The sequence below is a fragment of the Oncorhynchus tshawytscha genome, linkage group LG18, assembly GCF_018296145.1.
Source record: "Oncorhynchus tshawytscha isolate Ot180627B linkage group LG18, Otsh_v2.0, whole genome shotgun sequence".
Taxonomy (NCBI): Eukaryota; Metazoa; Chordata; class Actinopteri; order Salmoniformes; family Salmonidae; genus Oncorhynchus; species Oncorhynchus tshawytscha.
Window position 1 is genome coordinate 29,065,805 of NC_056446.1, and position 18,204 is coordinate 29,084,008.

At 43.5% G+C, this 18,204-nt stretch overlaps 1 protein-coding gene across 1 annotated transcript; it reads right to left on the reverse strand.

The window, feature by feature from the left end:
* Nucleotides 1-1,747: 1,747 nt before the first annotated feature.
* On the reverse strand, nt 1,748-6,471 carry LOC112217837 (N-alpha-acetyltransferase 30). Its single transcript, XM_024378419.2, has 4 exons — nt 5,304-6,471; nt 4,090-4,213; nt 3,863-3,918; nt 1,748-3,528 (listed from the first exon to the last, which is right to left on the reverse strand). Exons 1-4 carry the CDS (start codon nt 6,159-6,161, stop codon nt 3,391-3,393), a joined length of 1,176 nt encoding a protein of 391 aa, XP_024234187.1. The 5' UTR covers nt 6,162-6,471; the 3' UTR covers nt 1,748-3,390.
* Nucleotides 6,472-18,204: the final 11,733 nt, after the last annotated feature.

The window sequence follows — 18,204 nt, forward strand, 5'->3', positions numbered from 1 at the left end:
AGCCTGTGTGTAAAGTATCTGTCGACATCCCTTCTCACTTCCTATTCTGCAATGTTAGCCGGTTGAATTGAAGAGACGTTGAGTAACAGCTCCTATCTGTTTGCATCTGTTTTATTAAAGCTGCAAACTCTGAAATAACAGCTGCTAAAACTTTACAGAGATGCAGACACTGAGTAAACCTGGCCCATAATGTGTTGTGTATGCTAGTGTACACCTCTTATAGCTGCTCTCTCAGCCTATGGGACTTCATCACAGCTCCGCAGTACAGTACATTAGTGTCTCTGCTAGACAAGGAGCAGATCTTTAGTAACTACTACCACCACCATTACTACTACTACCACCACCACCACCACCGCCATTATTACTACTACCACTACAATTACTACTACTACCACCACAATTACTACTACCACCGCCATTATTACTACTACCACCACCACCGCCATTATTACTACTACCACCACCACCGCCATTACTACTACCACCACCGCCATTACTACTACTACTACCCACCACCACCACCGCCATTACTACTACCACCACCACCACCATTACTACTACTACTACTACTACCACCGCCGCCATTACTACTACCACCACCACCACCATTACTACTACTACCACCACCACCACCATTACCACTACCACTACTACTACCACCACCATTACTATTACTACTACTACCACCACCATTACTACTACTACCACCACCACCATTACTACTACTACCACCACCACCACTACTACTACTACCACCACCACCACCATTACTACTACTACCACCACCACCACCATTACTACTACTACCACCACCACCATTACTACTACTACTACTACTACCACCACCACCATTACTACTACCACCATCATTACTACTACCACCACCACCACCACCATTACTGCTACAACCACCACCGCCGCCATTACTACTACTACCACCATCATCATTACTACTACTACCACCACCATTACTACTACTACTACTACTACCACCACCACCATTACTACTACCACCACCATCATTACTACTACTACCACCACCACCACCATTATTACTACTACTACCACCACCACCACCATTATTACTACTACTACCACCACCACCATTACTACTACTACCACCACCACCACCATTACTACCACTACCATTACTACTACTACCACCATCACTACTACCACCCACTATTACTACTACCACCACCATTACTACTACCACCACCACCACCACCATTACTACTACAACCACCACTATTACCACCACCACCACCTTCTATACCTAGCTCCTGGTGTCCCTGTGTCTTTACTATACTTCAGGGTTATCTAGAGTCTGAAATAACCGATTTTACACCATCAGTCAAAACACACACAGCCGACCTTTGTTCATTTACTCTGAAAAATAAAATTATATTTTTTAATTCATTTTTTTAGACAAAAAAGCAGCCACAAACACATATTTTCTTTGCTATGATTGGAGTTGATAGGAACTGCCTGGTGTGTCTGTCTTTCCCAGACAGAGGAGCTCTCAAATGTTACCGGAGTGTGTGCTGCATCAGCGTAGGGCCCCTGGAAAGTGCACTCTAGGCTTGGCCACTAAGGGGAGTGAGTGTACGAGTGTATAATACACAATCTAAATAAACTCAGAGAGCAAACAGGAAATAAGTAAACTGCAAACAATACCTTTGCCCTCCTTTACCAGAGGTCAACCAAAGATCAACACACTGACTCAAACACACACACAGAGCGAAGCCAACAGGAATCCAACATATTTAATAACACTATTACTCCAGCCTGACACTTTGCCATACTGAAACAGGACTCCAGTGCTCTGCATGTTGTTAATTCATAGACAACTGTGATGATTGAAAGACAGAGGGGTGCTTGGAAAAAATAGTCTCCAAGTTAGGAGGAATTTGAATGAACAACCTGCAATAGGGAAATAGTTTCCGAGCCCAAACAAACTTCTCCTTTGTCAATAACTATTTATCTTTCTCAGGAGATTTTTGAGCAATGTTCCAGTGGCTGGCAGTGCATTTTGGGAAAATTAGCTTTGATCTGCAAAAAGGGCCAACACAAGTGCCCAATCTCAAATAGGCCCCTCATTCTTACCCCTCTAAGCACTTACCAAGTGTATCTGAAATGATTGAATAGGTATTACTAAAATGGAAATAGCTCCACCTTTCCCTCTGACAGGCAGGAAGAATTTGCACCATATTGCTTACACCTATCCAAACCTTTCAGATCTACACAAGTGCCTAGGAGTTAGGACTATGGGTCTGTTTGGAACTGGGCAATGTTCCGAGTGTTAATCAACACACACTCATCACTCATACTACCACTCTTGTTAAAATAAATGCATGCATATCTTTACAGGCTCCAGCTCTTGGTCTGGGGCACGGGGTGAAAACTGAGCAGCAAGCAGCTGGCGTGTTCGTCCCACAACGTAGGGTTAATGAAAACACAGACAGGGGGAGAAAAGCACACTAACACGCACAACTCATGATTCCCACCAAGCATGCGTGCGCACACACCCATCCACTACATTACTTCACATCCCTTACTTCACGTCCCTTACACATGTACACAATAACCTAAACACTTCCTTTTCCAAACCCCTAGGGAAAACACACACTTTCACGAACACACACACAATAGCTTTTCCAACCCCCTGTTGAATCATGAGATTAAAAAATATACACAAAAAATAAACTCCACAACTATTTCCTTCGAATCTGTCGTTTTCCCACCTTCTTCCTTATTTTCACCCTGTGTTATTATTCTTCTTCTGTTTTCCTGTGTTCCAGTGGGTGATTTTGCGTGATGCATCGCCCTCCGGGGGTTTGTGGGTTCACCCTCGACATCATGCCTTAGATACTGCTCCGTTGGAAGGGGGGAGGCAATGTTCTGAGGTTAAAGGTCACCAGACCACATCACACACTCCTCTTCCTTCCCCCTCTCACAGGATCCTACAGCTAACAGGGCCTCTTCATTAAAACATTGTGGGATTTCTGTCTGTCTGTCCAGTTTAGCCTTGAGCTGTTTTCCAAGATGTCAAGGATCAAAAAAGGGAGGGTTGTATGTACTGTGTGTGTACTGTGTATGAGTAGTGTGCGTGTGTCTATGTATATGCAAATGTAGGTGAATCTATGCTTGTGGGTGTATGACGATGTGTGTGTGCATATGGGTGTATGACTGTGTGTGGGTGTGTGTGTGTAACATATATATATATATATATATATATATATATATATATGGGTGGTTGGGTGTGTATGTATGTGTGTGTGTGTACGTACACACACACACACGTGAGACAAGGAACCAGGGCAGGGTTGAGAGTGAGACTGGAGCTGCTTCAGTAAGAGGGCAGCACCTGTCATGCTCCTTCTCCTCTCTCTAGCGGAGCCACAGTTTGAGCCTCAGTGCGTCCACACCGTTCAGGTAATATCTGAAGAGCCGCTTGTCTCGGACAAAACCAAGGTTCTCATACAACTTTAGAGCTGACTTGTTAGTGATCTCAGTCTCCAGAACCACCTAGGAGTGAGCGAAAGAGAGAGAGAAAGGAGAGAGGGAGGGAAGGAGAGAGGGAGGACGGGGAGAGATACTGCTTGTCAGAGCTGAAGCAATTCAAGTAGTCTTTGTATCATTTTGTGGGGGTTTGTCATAAGTTCATATTGTTATATTATATCCCCATGTTATTCACTAGAGCACTTAATTTTCTATACTAGAGTCCACCTAGTGTGGATATATAATATGTGGTTAATACCTCAGGCCAAGTACAGTCAGGGCCACTAGCTGAGTGAAGGCCCCAGAGGGACAACAGGGCCTTCGGACGTCACCATCAGACAGACAGTACCAGTCCGCTTACCTCATCACAATCCCCCTCCACCATGGCATAGATGGCCTTCTTCACCAGGTTAGTACCTGCAACATACAGGCAACAGAAAATCAATTCAGCGGGATGGTACGCATAGAAGTTTGTGGAGGTAAAGAAAATGGAAGTACTTTGAGATCTAATATTTTTTTTGCAAAAAGGGCTATTAACAAAACGTGATTGGTCGTCATGAGAAAATGAGAGAGCATGCTGGTTCTCACCAATGCTTTTCCTCCGGTGTTTTGAGTCTACAGCCAGCATGGCGATGTAGCCACGACGAAACATCTTCTTGTGCATGTCCAGCTTACAGACAATGGCCCCCACACACTCCTGCTCCACCATGGCCTGGAAATGAATCAACAGTGAGTCATGTTAGTGCTGTGTCCAACCTAAAGCTTTTGAAGCCTTCTTAAGACCAGACATAACCAAGGAGTAAACAAAACCCAATGCTTCTAGCCAATGAGCATCAAGAACACATCTACCGTGACCTCTAGTTTGATTACACTGCACATAGCACTTCTTCCTTCCTATAGGTCACTGAGGGCAGTAGACTGAGAAATCATGTAAGGCGGCAGGGTAGCCTAGTGGTTAGAGCGTTGGGCTAGTAACCGGAAGGTTGCAAGTTCAAATCCCCGAGCTGACAAGGTACAAATCTGTCGTCTGCCCCTGAACAAGCAGTTAACCCACTGTTCCTAGGCGTCATTGAAAATAAGAATTTGGTTACAATGATGAATGGCTCATTCCTTTATGGAAAGGGAGACAGATCAACAGCAAGGACCTCATTGAATTTGTGGACACAAATAGTTTCGTATTAGCCTAGTTCACCTCAAAATAACAAATTAATTATTAAGACTAGAAATGTAAAAAACTTGACACTTGCAAGTGTTTCACAGTCAGCAAGCCTCAGAGGTTGCAACACTATGCTAGGGTTAGGCTGTCAAAGTGTGTGTGTGTAAGCGCATGCCACTTCATGTTCAACTGTATCTGTGTGACACCTCCAGATGATTAAATATAGACATAGTGAACAAGTCTACACTAGCAGTCACACCAAGACTAACCAACCCTTTTAGCACAACTTAAAAACTAGTTTCACTGTCAGACAAGACAACAGGGAGGAATAAGGGTGTGTTATTGTCTGGATCTACCTAAAGAGAAGCCTACCCTTTACCTAGAACTTTAGGAACCTCAAATGAGCAGGTCTGCTATACAGAAAGATGGGGGAAAAAAACACAATTGAAGCAGACACTAACAGTATCTAGGCCTAAATAAAAAACGGTGGTAAGAGACACTACTGGCCTCTTAGGGTCAGCGGCAACACCCCCAACAAACTCGCGTTGTTGCCCCAGAAGCTACTGGCCTCTTTATTTTGCTAATGTTCACCAACCAAAACCAAGTCAAGAAGGTGTTTTACTAGATAGTGCTATGTCATACTCACCAGAAAGCAGAGCTGAGGCCAGTTGTGGATGAAGTACCTATAGGTATAAATGGAATACGGCTCAGACAAGTCCTTGGTGATCAACCTCATGATTCCTGGCATCTGTAACTCGGACTCGTAGCGGACATAATGAATCCCCTGGCTCTCTTCCGCTTCTCGGTCAGGCGAACAGTTCAGATCCAGCCTCGCTAATTCTGACACCGGCGGCTGGTGTATGACGTCGGGTTCACTTTCTACTCCAGCCCGGTGCTCGCCAAGGCCTTCGCAGTCTGGGGGCTGCTGGCTCGGTGGTCGAGGGGCTTCTGTGGGGTCACATTCCCTTTTCCTAACGTTACCACCGGGGCTGTGTCCGGTTACAGTGTGGCTTTGGAAAGCCTCAGTTCTTGTGATAGTCAACATACCGTTCATGCCATTGTTGTTCAAGTGAGGGTGGCGGCTGCCTTTCGAACACGGACTGTGGTCCTCATGTTGCCAGCAATGGTCGCTATTATTTTTGTCACTCGGGTCGTCTCCAAAACTGCTGCTGTCACAGAGCTCCATGGACGGTCTCGGATTGTCGGATCGGTTTTCCGTTGTGTGGTTGTAGATCTCACCGTCTTCAGACGGACTGACCAACCCGTTCAGCTGCTGTTCCTGTAGGGCCTGCGTTTTGAGGTGTAGCGCAGCCGGGTTAGCATGCGATAGCATGTTTTTCTGTATTTTCTTACTTGGCCGTTTGTCCTCGCTGACCCGCTGCTCCTGTCGTGTTACAGAGCCCTCCCAACCGCAGCCGGGCTGCTCCCCTTCCCCGGGGAAGGGAGAAATTTCAGCCGGGGATGCTGGCAATGCGCTGCTAGGCCCAGTCGGCACTGCAGCCATCCCACCTCATCAAGGGGGCAATGCACGTTAGGAAAAAAAACTCGAAATATAGTTTCGTCAACGGGTTTATAAACAAAGCTCACTTCACTTAGACGATAATTGTATAAATCCGAGGGTTTCCGAAACAATTTCGTCTTTACTTTCAACGCCTGTCGTTGCTTTCTCCTCCGTTTCCCCGCTGCCGAAAAGTGCTGTCGCAGCAAACGCCATTGCAGCCGAAAGATGGTTGTCATGACTTACTACAGCCACAAAGTCAGAATTGGATTTAACGTAAAAATTAATGAAAACACAATTTTGCTTTTTGGTATTCATTTAAGGTTAGGGTTAGGAATACGGTTAGCAGTATGGTTAAGGTTTCAAATCATATTTTAAGAAGCTAAATTGTAGAAATAGGCGGGTTTAGACAAAATTATGAATTTGTGGCTGTGATAAGTAGTGACTACCATGAAAGCGGGTGCCGCTTTACGACAGTGATGAGAAGCATATATGCGCTGTTTGCACAACTTTTTTTTGTGTCTCTCCCTCCTCGAGCATCAGCGAAGCTCACAAATGAATTTGAGTTAATCGACGGTGCATCTAGAGACCGCAGTTTTAGGCATAAATAGACAATTCAAACCTCTGTAAATCTATCAAAATCATAAATGGGCTGGCTATTAACAAAGTGAATAGTGACCAAATAAAACATCTATAATTTCGACGTTTTACAAATGTATTCCCTTTCACACCTTTAAATCAAATTCATAAATTACACAGGCCATCTCCGGATCCAATACTCTTTTGCCAGCAGAGGGTGCTACTGTTATGCACATTGCAATATGGTGCAAATGTCCAGTTTCTCCCCAAGTATTATGCAGTAGGCTCTAATGGTGAAGTAATGTCAAGTGTAGTGCTTGACTTGGACTGAAATAGGTTCCGGTGCTAATTTTGGGTGCCTGTACCATTTATATAGTATTTAGGTGCAGGAGCTGCTCCACAATATATTTGAGCTGATATTCAATAAGAAGAACAGGAGCTCAAGCAGTAGAACATTTGAGGTGCCGGTACTCAGCTCCAGTGAGCTCCTGCCAAAGTCAAGCACTGATCAAGTGTGTAATGGAGAGAGAACTATACTATACAGGTGAAAAATAATAAACAAAAGTAATATCTCTGCAAATGCGTTAACCCTAATCACAACCGCTTGTAATATTATTTTCATTGACAGACAGTGACTCTATGTGCATACACACACTGCTGGACTCCTAACACCGGGGAAGACCTTGGCAATGCTAGGCAGCAGACGGGGCACAGAGTGGATGTAGTAAAAGGGAAGGGGGTACACACTCCAGCTGGAGCACGGTTAGGGGGTGGCAGAGCCCAACTGGGCATCAGAGGCGGATGGAGCACTCCCAGCCGAGGGCAATAAGGGGGAAGCTGGGAGGCGTATGTGTGTTTAGGGGGTGGGGGTGTGGCCTGGACTGTTTGGGTGTTTGAGCAGGTGGAGGGATTAGATGAACTGGAGAGGCTGTATAAGGGTTCACCAGATTATGATGTAAACACACACAACCAGAGTTCCACCCCATTCAGCTGAATTCCTGTCAGATTAATTGGACATGGTATTCTCTGCAGGAAAATAATTCAACTGTAGAATTGACTGGAAATTAGATTGTGTTGACATCAACTCTGGTACAGGCACACATGCATGCACTTACTAACTGGTTTGTGTAGTGCTCTTTTAAAATAGACAGGTGGCAGTGTTGCCCTATAACTTTGTCAAGTCCTATCTGAAGCTATCTCTTCAGCAGCCACGTACTGTGGAAGTGCAATGACTCAGTGGCATGTCCAGAACATTTTGAATGGGGTGGCCAAGGTAGGGCACAGCCCCAGTTTAGGAGGGGGTGATAACATTTGGAACCTTAATCGATGCAAGGTTGGTGCAAAGCTGTCATCAAGGCAAAGGGTGGCTACTTTGAAGAATCTAAAATCTAAAATATATTTGGATTTGTTTTAACACTTTTTTGGTTACTACATGATTGAATATGTGTTATTTCATAGTTTTGATGTCTTCACTATTATTCTACAATGTAGAAAATAGTACAAATGAAGAAAAACCCTTGAATGAATAAGTGTGTCCAAAATTTTAACTGATACAATAATTATAATGGTTCAACGCATTATATGCTTCAAATCAAATTTTATGCGTCATATGTTTCGTAGACAACAGGTGTAGACTAACAGTGAAATGCTTACTTACGGACCCTTCCCAACAATGCAAAGAGACAGAAAATTGAGAAATAATAGAAAAGTAAAACATAATAATTAAAGTAATAATAAAAACACGAGAAATTATAACTTGGCTAACTTGTCTAGTCGATGTGCAGGGGTACGAGGTAATTGAGATAGATATGTACATACAGTTGAAGTCGGAAGTTTACATGCACAGTAGCCAAATACATTTAAACTCAGTTTTTCACAATTCCTGACATTTAATCCAAGTAAAAATTCCCTGTCTTAGTTCAGTTAGGATCACCACTTCATTTTAAGAATGTGAAATGTCAGAATAATAGTGGAGAGAATGATTTATTTCAGCTTTAATTTCTTTCATCACATTCCCAGTGGGTCAGAAGTTTACATACACTCAATTAGTATTTGGTCGCATTGCCTGTAAATTGTTTAACTTGGGTCCAACGTTTCAGGTAGCCTTCCACAAGCTTCCCACAATAAGTTGGGTGAATTTTGTCCCATTCCTCCTGACAGAGCTGGTGTAACGGAGTCAGGTTTGTAGGACTCCTTGCTCGCACACACTTTTTCAGTTTTGCCCACAAATTCTCCATAGGATTGAGGTCAGGGTTTGTGATAGCTACTCCAATACCTTGACTTTGTTGTCTTTAAGCCATTTTGCCACAACTTTGGAAGTATGCTTGGGGTCATTGTCCATTTGGAAGACCCATTTGCGACCAAGCTTTAACTTCCTGACTGATGTCTTGAGATGTTGCTTCAATATATCCACATCATTTTCCTCCCTGATGATGTCATCTATTTTGTGAAGTTCACCAGTCCCTCCTGCAGCAAAGCACCCTCACAACAAGATGCTGCCACCCCCATGCTTCACGGTTGGGATGGTGTTCTTCGGCTTGCAAGCCTCCCCTTTTTCCTCCAAACAAAACAATGGTCATTATGGCCAAACAGTTCTATTTTTGTTTCATCAGACCAGAGGACATTTCTCCAAAAAGTACGATCTTTGTCCCCATGTGCAGTTGCAAAACGTAGTCTGGCAATTTTATGGCAGTTTTGGAGCACTGGCTTCTTCCTTGCTGAGCGGCCTTTCAGGTTATGTCGATATAGGACTTAATTTACTGTGGATATAGATACCTTTGTACCTGTTTCCTCAAGCATCTTCACAAGGTCCTTTGCTGTTGTTCTGGGATTGATTTGCACTTTTCATACCAAAGTACGTTCATCTCTAGGAGACAGAACGAGTCTCCTTCTTGAGCGGTATGACGACTGTGTGATCCCATGGTGTTTATTCTTGCATACTATTGATTGTACAGATTAACATGCATTTGGAAATTGCTCCCAAGGATGAACCAGACTTGTGGAGGGCTACAATGTTTTTTCTGAGGTCTTGGCTAATTTCTTTTGATTTTCCCATGTCAAGCAAAGTGGCATTGAGTTTGAAGGTAGGCCTTGAAATACATCCACAGGTACACCTCCAATTGACTCAAATTATGTCAATTAGCCTATCAAAAGATTCTAAAGGCATGACATCATTTTCTGGAATTTTCCAAGCTGTTTAAAGGCACAGTCAACTTAGAGTTTGTGAACTTCTGACCCACTGGAATTGTGATACAATGAATTGTAAGTGAAATAATCTGTCTGTCAACAATTGTTGGAAAAATGACTTGTGTCATGCACAAAGCACATGTCCTAACCGACTTGCCAAAACTATAGTTTGTTCGCAAGAAATTTGTGGAGTGGTTGAAAAATGAGTTTTAATGACGACAATCTAAGTGTATGTAAACTTCCGACTTCAACTGTATAACTAGGAATAAAGGGACAGATAATAAACAGTAGCAGCAGCGTATGTGATGAGTCAAAAAGGTTAGTGCAAATAGCGTCAATTTAGATTTTCCGGGTAGCTATTTGGTTAACTATTTAAACACCCATTTCGCAGTCTTATGGCTTGGGAGTAGAAGCTGTTCAGGGTCCTGTTGGTTCAAGACTTGGTGCATCTGTACTGCTTGTTGTGGGGTAGCAGAGAGAACAGTCTTGGGTGGCTGGAGTGTTTTACAATTTTTAGGGCCTTTCCCGGACACTGCCTGTTATAGAAGTCCTGGATGGCATGGAGTTCGGCCCCAGTGATGCCTTGCGGTTGGATGCGAAGAAGTTGACATATTATGAGGTGATGCAGCCAGTCAAGATGCTCTTAATGGTGCAGTTGTAGAACTTTAAAGGATCTGAGGGACTATCCCAAATCTTTTCAGCCTCCTGAGGGGAAGAGGCATTGTCGTTCCCTCTTCAGCTTAGGTTTGGTACTTTTCCTTGTTCAAAAAGTCAAATTACGGTCATTGCATGCAGGGTCAGGATTTTATGAAACGCTATTAGCAAACAACAGCTAATTCACTTGAAAGTACCTACCAGAGTGTGAATTAAAATCTAATCAAATGTTATTGGTCACATACACAGTACACATTTAGCAGATGTTATAGCGGGTGTAGTGAAATGCTTGTGTTCCTAGCTCCAGCAGTGCAGTAGTATCTAACTCAATGCTTGTGTTCCTAGCTCTAGCAGTGCAGTAGTATCTAACTAAATGCTTGTGTTCCTAGCTCCAGAAGTGCAGTAGTATCAAACTAAATGCTTGTGTTCCTGGCTCCAGCAGTGCAGTAGTATCTAACTCGATGCTTGTGTTCCTAGCTCCAGCAGTGCAGTAGTATCTAACTAAATGCTTGTGTTCCTAGCTCCAGCAGTGCAGTAGTATCTAACTAAATGCTTGTGTTCATAGCTACAGCAGTACAGTAGTATCTAACTAAATGCTTGTGTTCCTGCTCCAGCAGTGCAGTAGTATCTAACTAAATGCTTGTGTTCCTAGCTCCAGCAGTGCAGTAGTATCTAACTAAATGCTTGTGTTCCTGGCTCCAGCAGTGCAGTAGTATCTAACGACATGCTTGTGTTCCTAGCTCCAGCAGTGCAGTAGTATCTAACTAAATGCTTGTGTTCCTAGCTCCAGCAATGCAGTAGTATCTAACTAAATGCTTGTGTTCTTAGCTCCAGCAGTGCAGTAGTATCTAAATAAATGCTTGTCTTCCTAGCTCCAGCAGTGCAGTAGTATCTAACTAAATGCTTGTCTTCCTAGCTCCAGCAGTGCAGTAGTATCTAACTAAATGCTTGTGTTCCTGGCTCCAGCAGTGCAGTAGTATCAAACTAAATGGTTGTGTTCCTGGCTTCAGCAGTGCAGTAGTATCTAACTCGATGCTTGTGTTCCTAGCTCCAGCAGTGCCGTAGTATCTAACTCGATGCTTGTGTTCCTAGCTCCAGCAGTGCAGTAGTATCTAACTCGATGCATGTGTTCCTAGCTCCAGCAGTGCAGTAGTATATAACTAAATGCTTGTGTTCCTAGCTCCAGCAGTTCAGTAGTATCTAACTAAATACGTGTGCTCCTAGCTCCAACAATGCAGTAGTATCTAACTAAATGCTTGTGTTCCTAGCTCCAGCAGTGCAGTAGTATCTAACTAAATGCTTGTGTTCCTAGCTCCAGCAGTTCAGTAGTATCTAACTAAATACGTGTGTTCCTAGCTCCAGCAGTGCGGTAGTCTCTAACTAAATGCTTGTGTTCCTAGTTACAGCAATACAGTAGTATCTAACTAAATGCTTGTGTTCCTGGCTCCAGCAGTGCAGTAGTATCTAACTAAACGCTTGTGTTCCTAGCTCCAGCAGTGCAGTAGTATCTAACTAAATGCTTGTGTTCCTAGCTACAGCAGTACAGTAGTATCTAACTAAATGCTTGTGTTCCTGCTCCAGCAGTGCAGTAGTATCTAACTAAATGCTTGTGTTCCTAGCTCCAGCAGTGCAGTAGTATCTAACTAAATGCTTGTGTTCCTGGCTCCAGCAGTGCAGTAGTATCAAACTAAATGGTTGTGTTCCTGGCTCCAGCAGTGCAGTAGTATCTAACTCGATGCTTGTGTTCCTAGCTCCAGCAGTGCAGTAGTATCTAACTCGATGCTTGTGTTCCTAGCTCCAGCAGTGCAGTAGTATCTAACTCGATGCATGTGTTCCTAGCTCCAGCAGTGCAGTAGTATATAACTAAATGCTTGTGTTCCTAGCTCCAGCAGTTCAGTAGTATCTAACTAAATACGTGTGCTCCAAGCTCCAGCAGTTCAGTAGTATCTAACTAAATACGTGTGTTCCTAGCTCCAACAGTGCAGTAGTATCTAACTAAATGCTTGTGTTCCTGGCTCCAGCAGTGCAGTAGTATCTAACTAAATGCTTGTGTTCCTGGCTCCAGCAGTGCAGTAGTATCTAACTAAATGCTTGTGTTCCTAGCTCCAGCAGTGCTATAATATCTAACTCAATGCTTGTGTTCCTGGCTCCAGCAGTGCAGTAGTATCTAACTAAATGCTTGTGTTCCTAGCTCCAGCAGTGCAGTAGTATCTAACTCGATGCATGTGTTCCTAGCTCCAGCAGTGCAGTAGTATCTAACTCGATGCATGTGTTCCTAGCTCCAGCAGTGCAGTAGTATCTAACGAAATGCTTGTGTTCCTAGCTCCAGCAGTGCAGTAGTATCTAACGAAATGCTTGTGTTCCTGGCTCCAGCAGTGCAGTAGTATCTAGCTAAATGCTTGTGTTCCTAGCTCCTGCAGTGCGGTAGTCTGTAACTAAATGCTTGTGTTCCTAGTTACAGCAAAACAGTAGTATCTAACTAAATGCTTGTGTTCCTGGCTCCAGCAGTGCAGTAGTATCTAACTAAATGCTTGTGTTCCTAGCTCCAGCAGTGCTATAATATCTAACTCAATGCTTGTGTTCCTGGCTCCAGCAGTGCAGTAGTATCTAACTAAATGCTTGTGTTCCTGGCTCCAGCAGTGCAGTAGTATCTAACTAAATGCTTGTGTTCCTGGCTCCAGCAGTGCAATAGTATCTAACTAAATTGTTGTGTTCCTAGCTCCGCAGTGCTATAATATCTAACTCAATGCTTGTGTTCCTGGCTCCAGCAGTGCAGTAGTATCTAACTAAATGCTTGTGTTCCTGGCTCCAGCAGTGCAGTAGTATCTAACTCGATGCTTGTGTTCCTAGCTCCAGCAGTGCAGTAGTATCTAACTCGATGCTTGTGTTCCTAGCTCCAGCAGTGCAGTAGTATCTAACTCGATGCATGTGTTCCTAGCTCCAGCAGTGCAGTAGTATCTATCTCGATGTTTGTGTTCCTAGCTCCAGCAGTGCAGTAGTATCTAACTAAATACGTGTGCTCCAAGCTCCAACAGTGCTGTAGTATCTAACTAAATGCTTGTCTTTCTAGCTCCAGCAGTGCAGTAGTATCTAACTAAATGCTTGTGTTCCTAGCTCCAGCAGTGCTATAATATCTAACTCAATGCTTGTGTTCCTGGCTCCAGCAGTGCACTAGTATCTAACTAAATGCTTGTGTTCCTTGCTCCAGCTGTGCAGTAGTATCTTACTACATGCTTGTGTGCCTAGCTACAGTAATACAGTAGTATCTAACTAAACGCTTGTGTTCCTAGCTCCAGCAGTGAAGTAGTATCTATCTAAATGCTTGTGTTCCTGGCTCCAGCAGTTCAGTAGTATCTAACTAAATGCTTGTGTTCCTGGCTCCAGCAGTGCAGTAGTATCTAACTAAATGCTAGTGTTCCTAGCTCCAGCAGTTCAGTAGTATCTAACTAAATACGTGTGTTCCTAGCTCCAACAGTGCAATAGTATCTAACTAAATGCTTGTGTTCCTAGCTCCAGCAGTGCAGTAGTATCTAGCTAAATGCTTGTGCTCCTAGTTACAGCAATACAGTAGTATCTAACTAAATGCTTGTGTTCCTGGCTCCAGCAGTGCAGTAGTATCTAGCTAAATGCTTGTGTTCCTAGCTCCAGCAGTGCTGTAGTATTAAACTAAATGCTTGTGTTCCTGGCTCCAGCAGTGTAGTAGTAGAACTCAATGCTTGTGTTCCTGGCTCCAGCAGTGCAGTAGTATCTAGCTAAATGCTTGTGTTCCTAGCTCCAGCAGTGCAGTAGTATCTAACTAAATGCTTGTCTTCCTAGCTCCAGCAGTGCAGTAGTATCAAACTAAATGGTTGTGTTCCTGGCTCCAGCAGTGCAGTAGTATCAAACTAAATGGTTGTGTTCCTGGCTCCAGCAGTGCAGTAGTATCTAACTCGATGCTTGTGTTCCTAGCTCCAGCAGTGCAGTAGTATCTAACTACATGCTTGTGTTCCTAGCTCCAGCAGTGCAGTAGTATCTAACTCGATGCTTGTGTTCCTAGCTCCAGCAGAGCAGTAGTATCTAACTCGATGCATGTGTTCCTAGATCCAGCAGTGCAGTAGTATCTAACTACATGCTTGTGTTCCTAGCTCCAGCAGTGCAGTAGTATCTAACTTGATGCTTGTGTTCCTAGCTCCAGCAGTGCAGTAGTATCTAACTCAATGCTCGTGTTCCTAGCTCCAGCAGTGCAGTAGTATCTAGCTAAATGCTTGTGTTCCTTGGCCCAGCAGTGTAGAAGTATCTAACTCGATGCTTGTGTTCCTTGGACCAGCAGTGCAGTAGTATCTAACTTAATGCTTGTGATCCTAGCTCCAGCAGTGCTGTAATATCTAACTAAATGCTTGTGTTCCTAGCTCCAGCAGTGCAGTAGTATCATACTACATGCTTGTGTTCCTAGCTCCAGCAGTGCAGTAGTATCTAATGAAATGCATGTGTTCCTAGCTCCAGCAGTGCAGTAGTATCTAACTAAATGCTTGTCTTCCTAGCTCCAGCAGTGCAGTAGTATCAAACTAAATGCTTGTGTTCCTAGCTCCAGCAGTGCAGTAGTATCTATCTCGATGTTTGTGTTCCTAGCTCCAGCAGTGCAGTAGTATCTAACTAAATGCTTGTGTTCCTGGCTCCAGCAGTGCAGTAGTATCTAACTAAATGCTTGTGTTCCTAGCTCCAGCAGTGCTGTAGTATCTAACTCGATGCATGTGTTCCTAGATCCAGCAGTGCAGTAGTATCTAACTACATGCTTGTGTTCCTAGCTCCAGCAGTGCAGTAGTATCTAACTAAATACGTGTGCTCCAAGCTCCAACAGTGCTGTAGTATCTAACTAAATGCTTGTCTTTCTAGCTCCAGCAGTGCAGTAGTATCTAGCTAAATGCTTGTGTTCCTTGGACCAGCAGTGCAGTAGTATCTAACTAAATGCTTGTGTTCCTAGCTCCAGCAGTGCTATAATATCTAACTCAATGCTTGTGTTCCTGGCTCCAGCAGTGCACTAGTATCTAACTAAATGCTTGTGTTCCTTGCTCCAGCTGTGCAGTAGTATCTTACTACATGCTTGTGTTCCTAGCTACAGTAATACAGTAGTATCTAACTAAACGCTTGTGTTCCTAGCTCCAGCAGTGAAGTAGTATCTAACTAAATGCTTGTGTTCCTGGCTCCAGCAGTTCAGTAGTATCTAACTAAATGCTTGTGTTCCTGGCTCCAGCAGTGCAGTAGTATCTAACTAAATGCTAGTGTTCCTAGCTCCAGCAGTTCAGTAGTATCTAACTAAATACGTGTGTTCCTAGCTCCAACAGTGCAATAGTATCTAACTAAATGCTTGTGTTCCTAGCTCCAGCAGTGCAGTAGTATCTAGCTAAATGCTTGTGCTCCTAGTTACAGCAATACAGTAGTATCTAACTAAATGCTTGTGTTCCTGGCTCCAGCAGTGCAGTAGTATCTAGCTAAATGCTTGTGTTCCTAGCTCCAGCAGTGCTGTAGTATTAAACTAAATGCTTGTGTTCCTGGCTCCAGCAGTGTAGTAGTATCGAACTCAATGCTTGTGTTCCTGGCTCCAGCAGTGCAGTAGTATCTAGCTAAATGCTTGTGTTCCTAGCTCCAGCAGTGCAGTAGTATCTAACTAAATGCTTGTCTTCCTAGCTCCAGCAGTGCAGTAGTATCAAACTAAATGGTTGTGTTCCTGGCTCCAGCAGTGCAGTAGTATCAAACTAAATGGTTGTGTTCCTGGCTCCAGCAGTGCAGTAGTATCTAACTCGATGCTTGTGTTCCTAGCTCCAGCAGTGCAGTAGTATCTAACTCGATGCATGTGTTCCTAGCTCCAGCAGTGCAGTAGTATCTAACTCGATGCATGTGTTCCTAGATCCAGCAGTGCAGTAGTATCTAACTACATGCTTGTGTTCCTAGCTCCAGCAGTGCAGTAGTATCTAACTCGATGCTTGTGTTCCTAGCTCCAGCAGTGCAGTAGTATCTAACTAAATGCTTGTCTTCCTAGCTCCAGCAGTGCAGTAGTATCTAGCTAAATGCTTGTGTTCCTGGCTCCAGCAGTGCAGTAGTATCTAGCTAAATGCTTGTGTTCCTAGCTCCAGCAGTGCAGTAGTATCTAACTAAATGCCTGTGATCCTAGCTCCAGCAGTGCTGTAATATCTAACTAAATGCTTGTGTTCCTAGCTCCAGCAGTGCAGTAGTATCATACTACATGCTTGTGTTCCTAGCTCCAGCAGTGCAGTAGTATCTAATGAAATGCATGTGTTCCTAGCTCCAGCAGTGCAGTAGTATCTAACTAAATGCTTGTCTTCCTAGCTCCAGCAGTGCAGTAGTATCTAACTCGATGCTTGTGTTCCTAGCTCCAGCAGTGCAGTAGTATCTAACTAAATGCTTGTCTTCCTAGCTCCAGCAGTGCAGTAGTATCTAACTCGATGCTTGTGTTCCTAGCTCCAGCAGTGCAGTAGTATCTAACTCGATGCTTGTGTTCCTAGCTCCAGCAGTGCAGTAGTATCTAACTCGATGCTTGTGTTCCTAGCTCCAGCAGTGCAGTAGTATCTAACTCGATGCTTGTGTTCCTAGCTCCAGCAGTGCAGTAGTATCTAACTAAATGCCTGTGTTCCTAGTTCCTGCAATTCAGTAGTATCTAACTAAATGCCTGTGTTCCTAGCTCCAGCAGTGCAGTTAACACCATCCACATGACCAGATGTCCTTACTGGATGCCATGAATGCGAGGTGTGGAGACACTTCTCCTGAAGACTGCCCGGGTTGGATATGATATTCCAGAAGATACTTCCCCAGAGAAAACATAAGATGTGATGTTGATGAGAACTTGTGGTCAAATGCAGGAGAGAGGGAGAACTAGAACACAGTACAGTATGATTGATTCTACGATACATGTTGTTGATGTTTTTTTTCTCAATTATTGCAGCCCTGGAATTTGTTTTATGTTTCAGCTTTTTGTTTTCCACAAGTAAATTATTATATGCAAAGATATAGAAAAAATATTGAAGCAAATTGCTGCATTTCTGATGAATTATTGTTACATACAGTTGAAGTTGGAAGTTTACATCCACCTAGGTTGGAGTCATTAAAGCTCGTATTTCAACCACTCCACACATTTCTTCAAACTATAGTTTTGGCAAGTCGGTTAGGATATCTACTTTGTGCATGACACAAGTCATTTTTCCAACAATTGTTTGCAGACAGATTATTTCACTTATAATTCATTGTATCACAATTCCGTTGGGTCAGATGTTAACTTACACTTAGTTGACTGTGCCTTTAAACAGCTTGGAAAATTCCAGAAAATGTTGTCATGGCTTTAGAAGCTTCTGATAGGCTAATTGACATCATTTGAGTGCCTCTTTGCTTGATATCATGGAAAAATCAAAAGAAATCAGTCAAGACCTCAGAGAAAATTGTGGACCTCCACAAGTCTGGTTCATCCTTGGGAGCAATTTCCAAACGCCTGAAGGTAGCACGTTCATCTCTACAACCAATAGTACGCAAGTATAAACACCTTGGGACCACGCAACTGTCATACCGCTCAGAAAGGAGACGTGTTCTGTCTCCTAGAAATGAACGTACTTTGGTGCGAAAAGTGCAAATCAATCCCAGTACA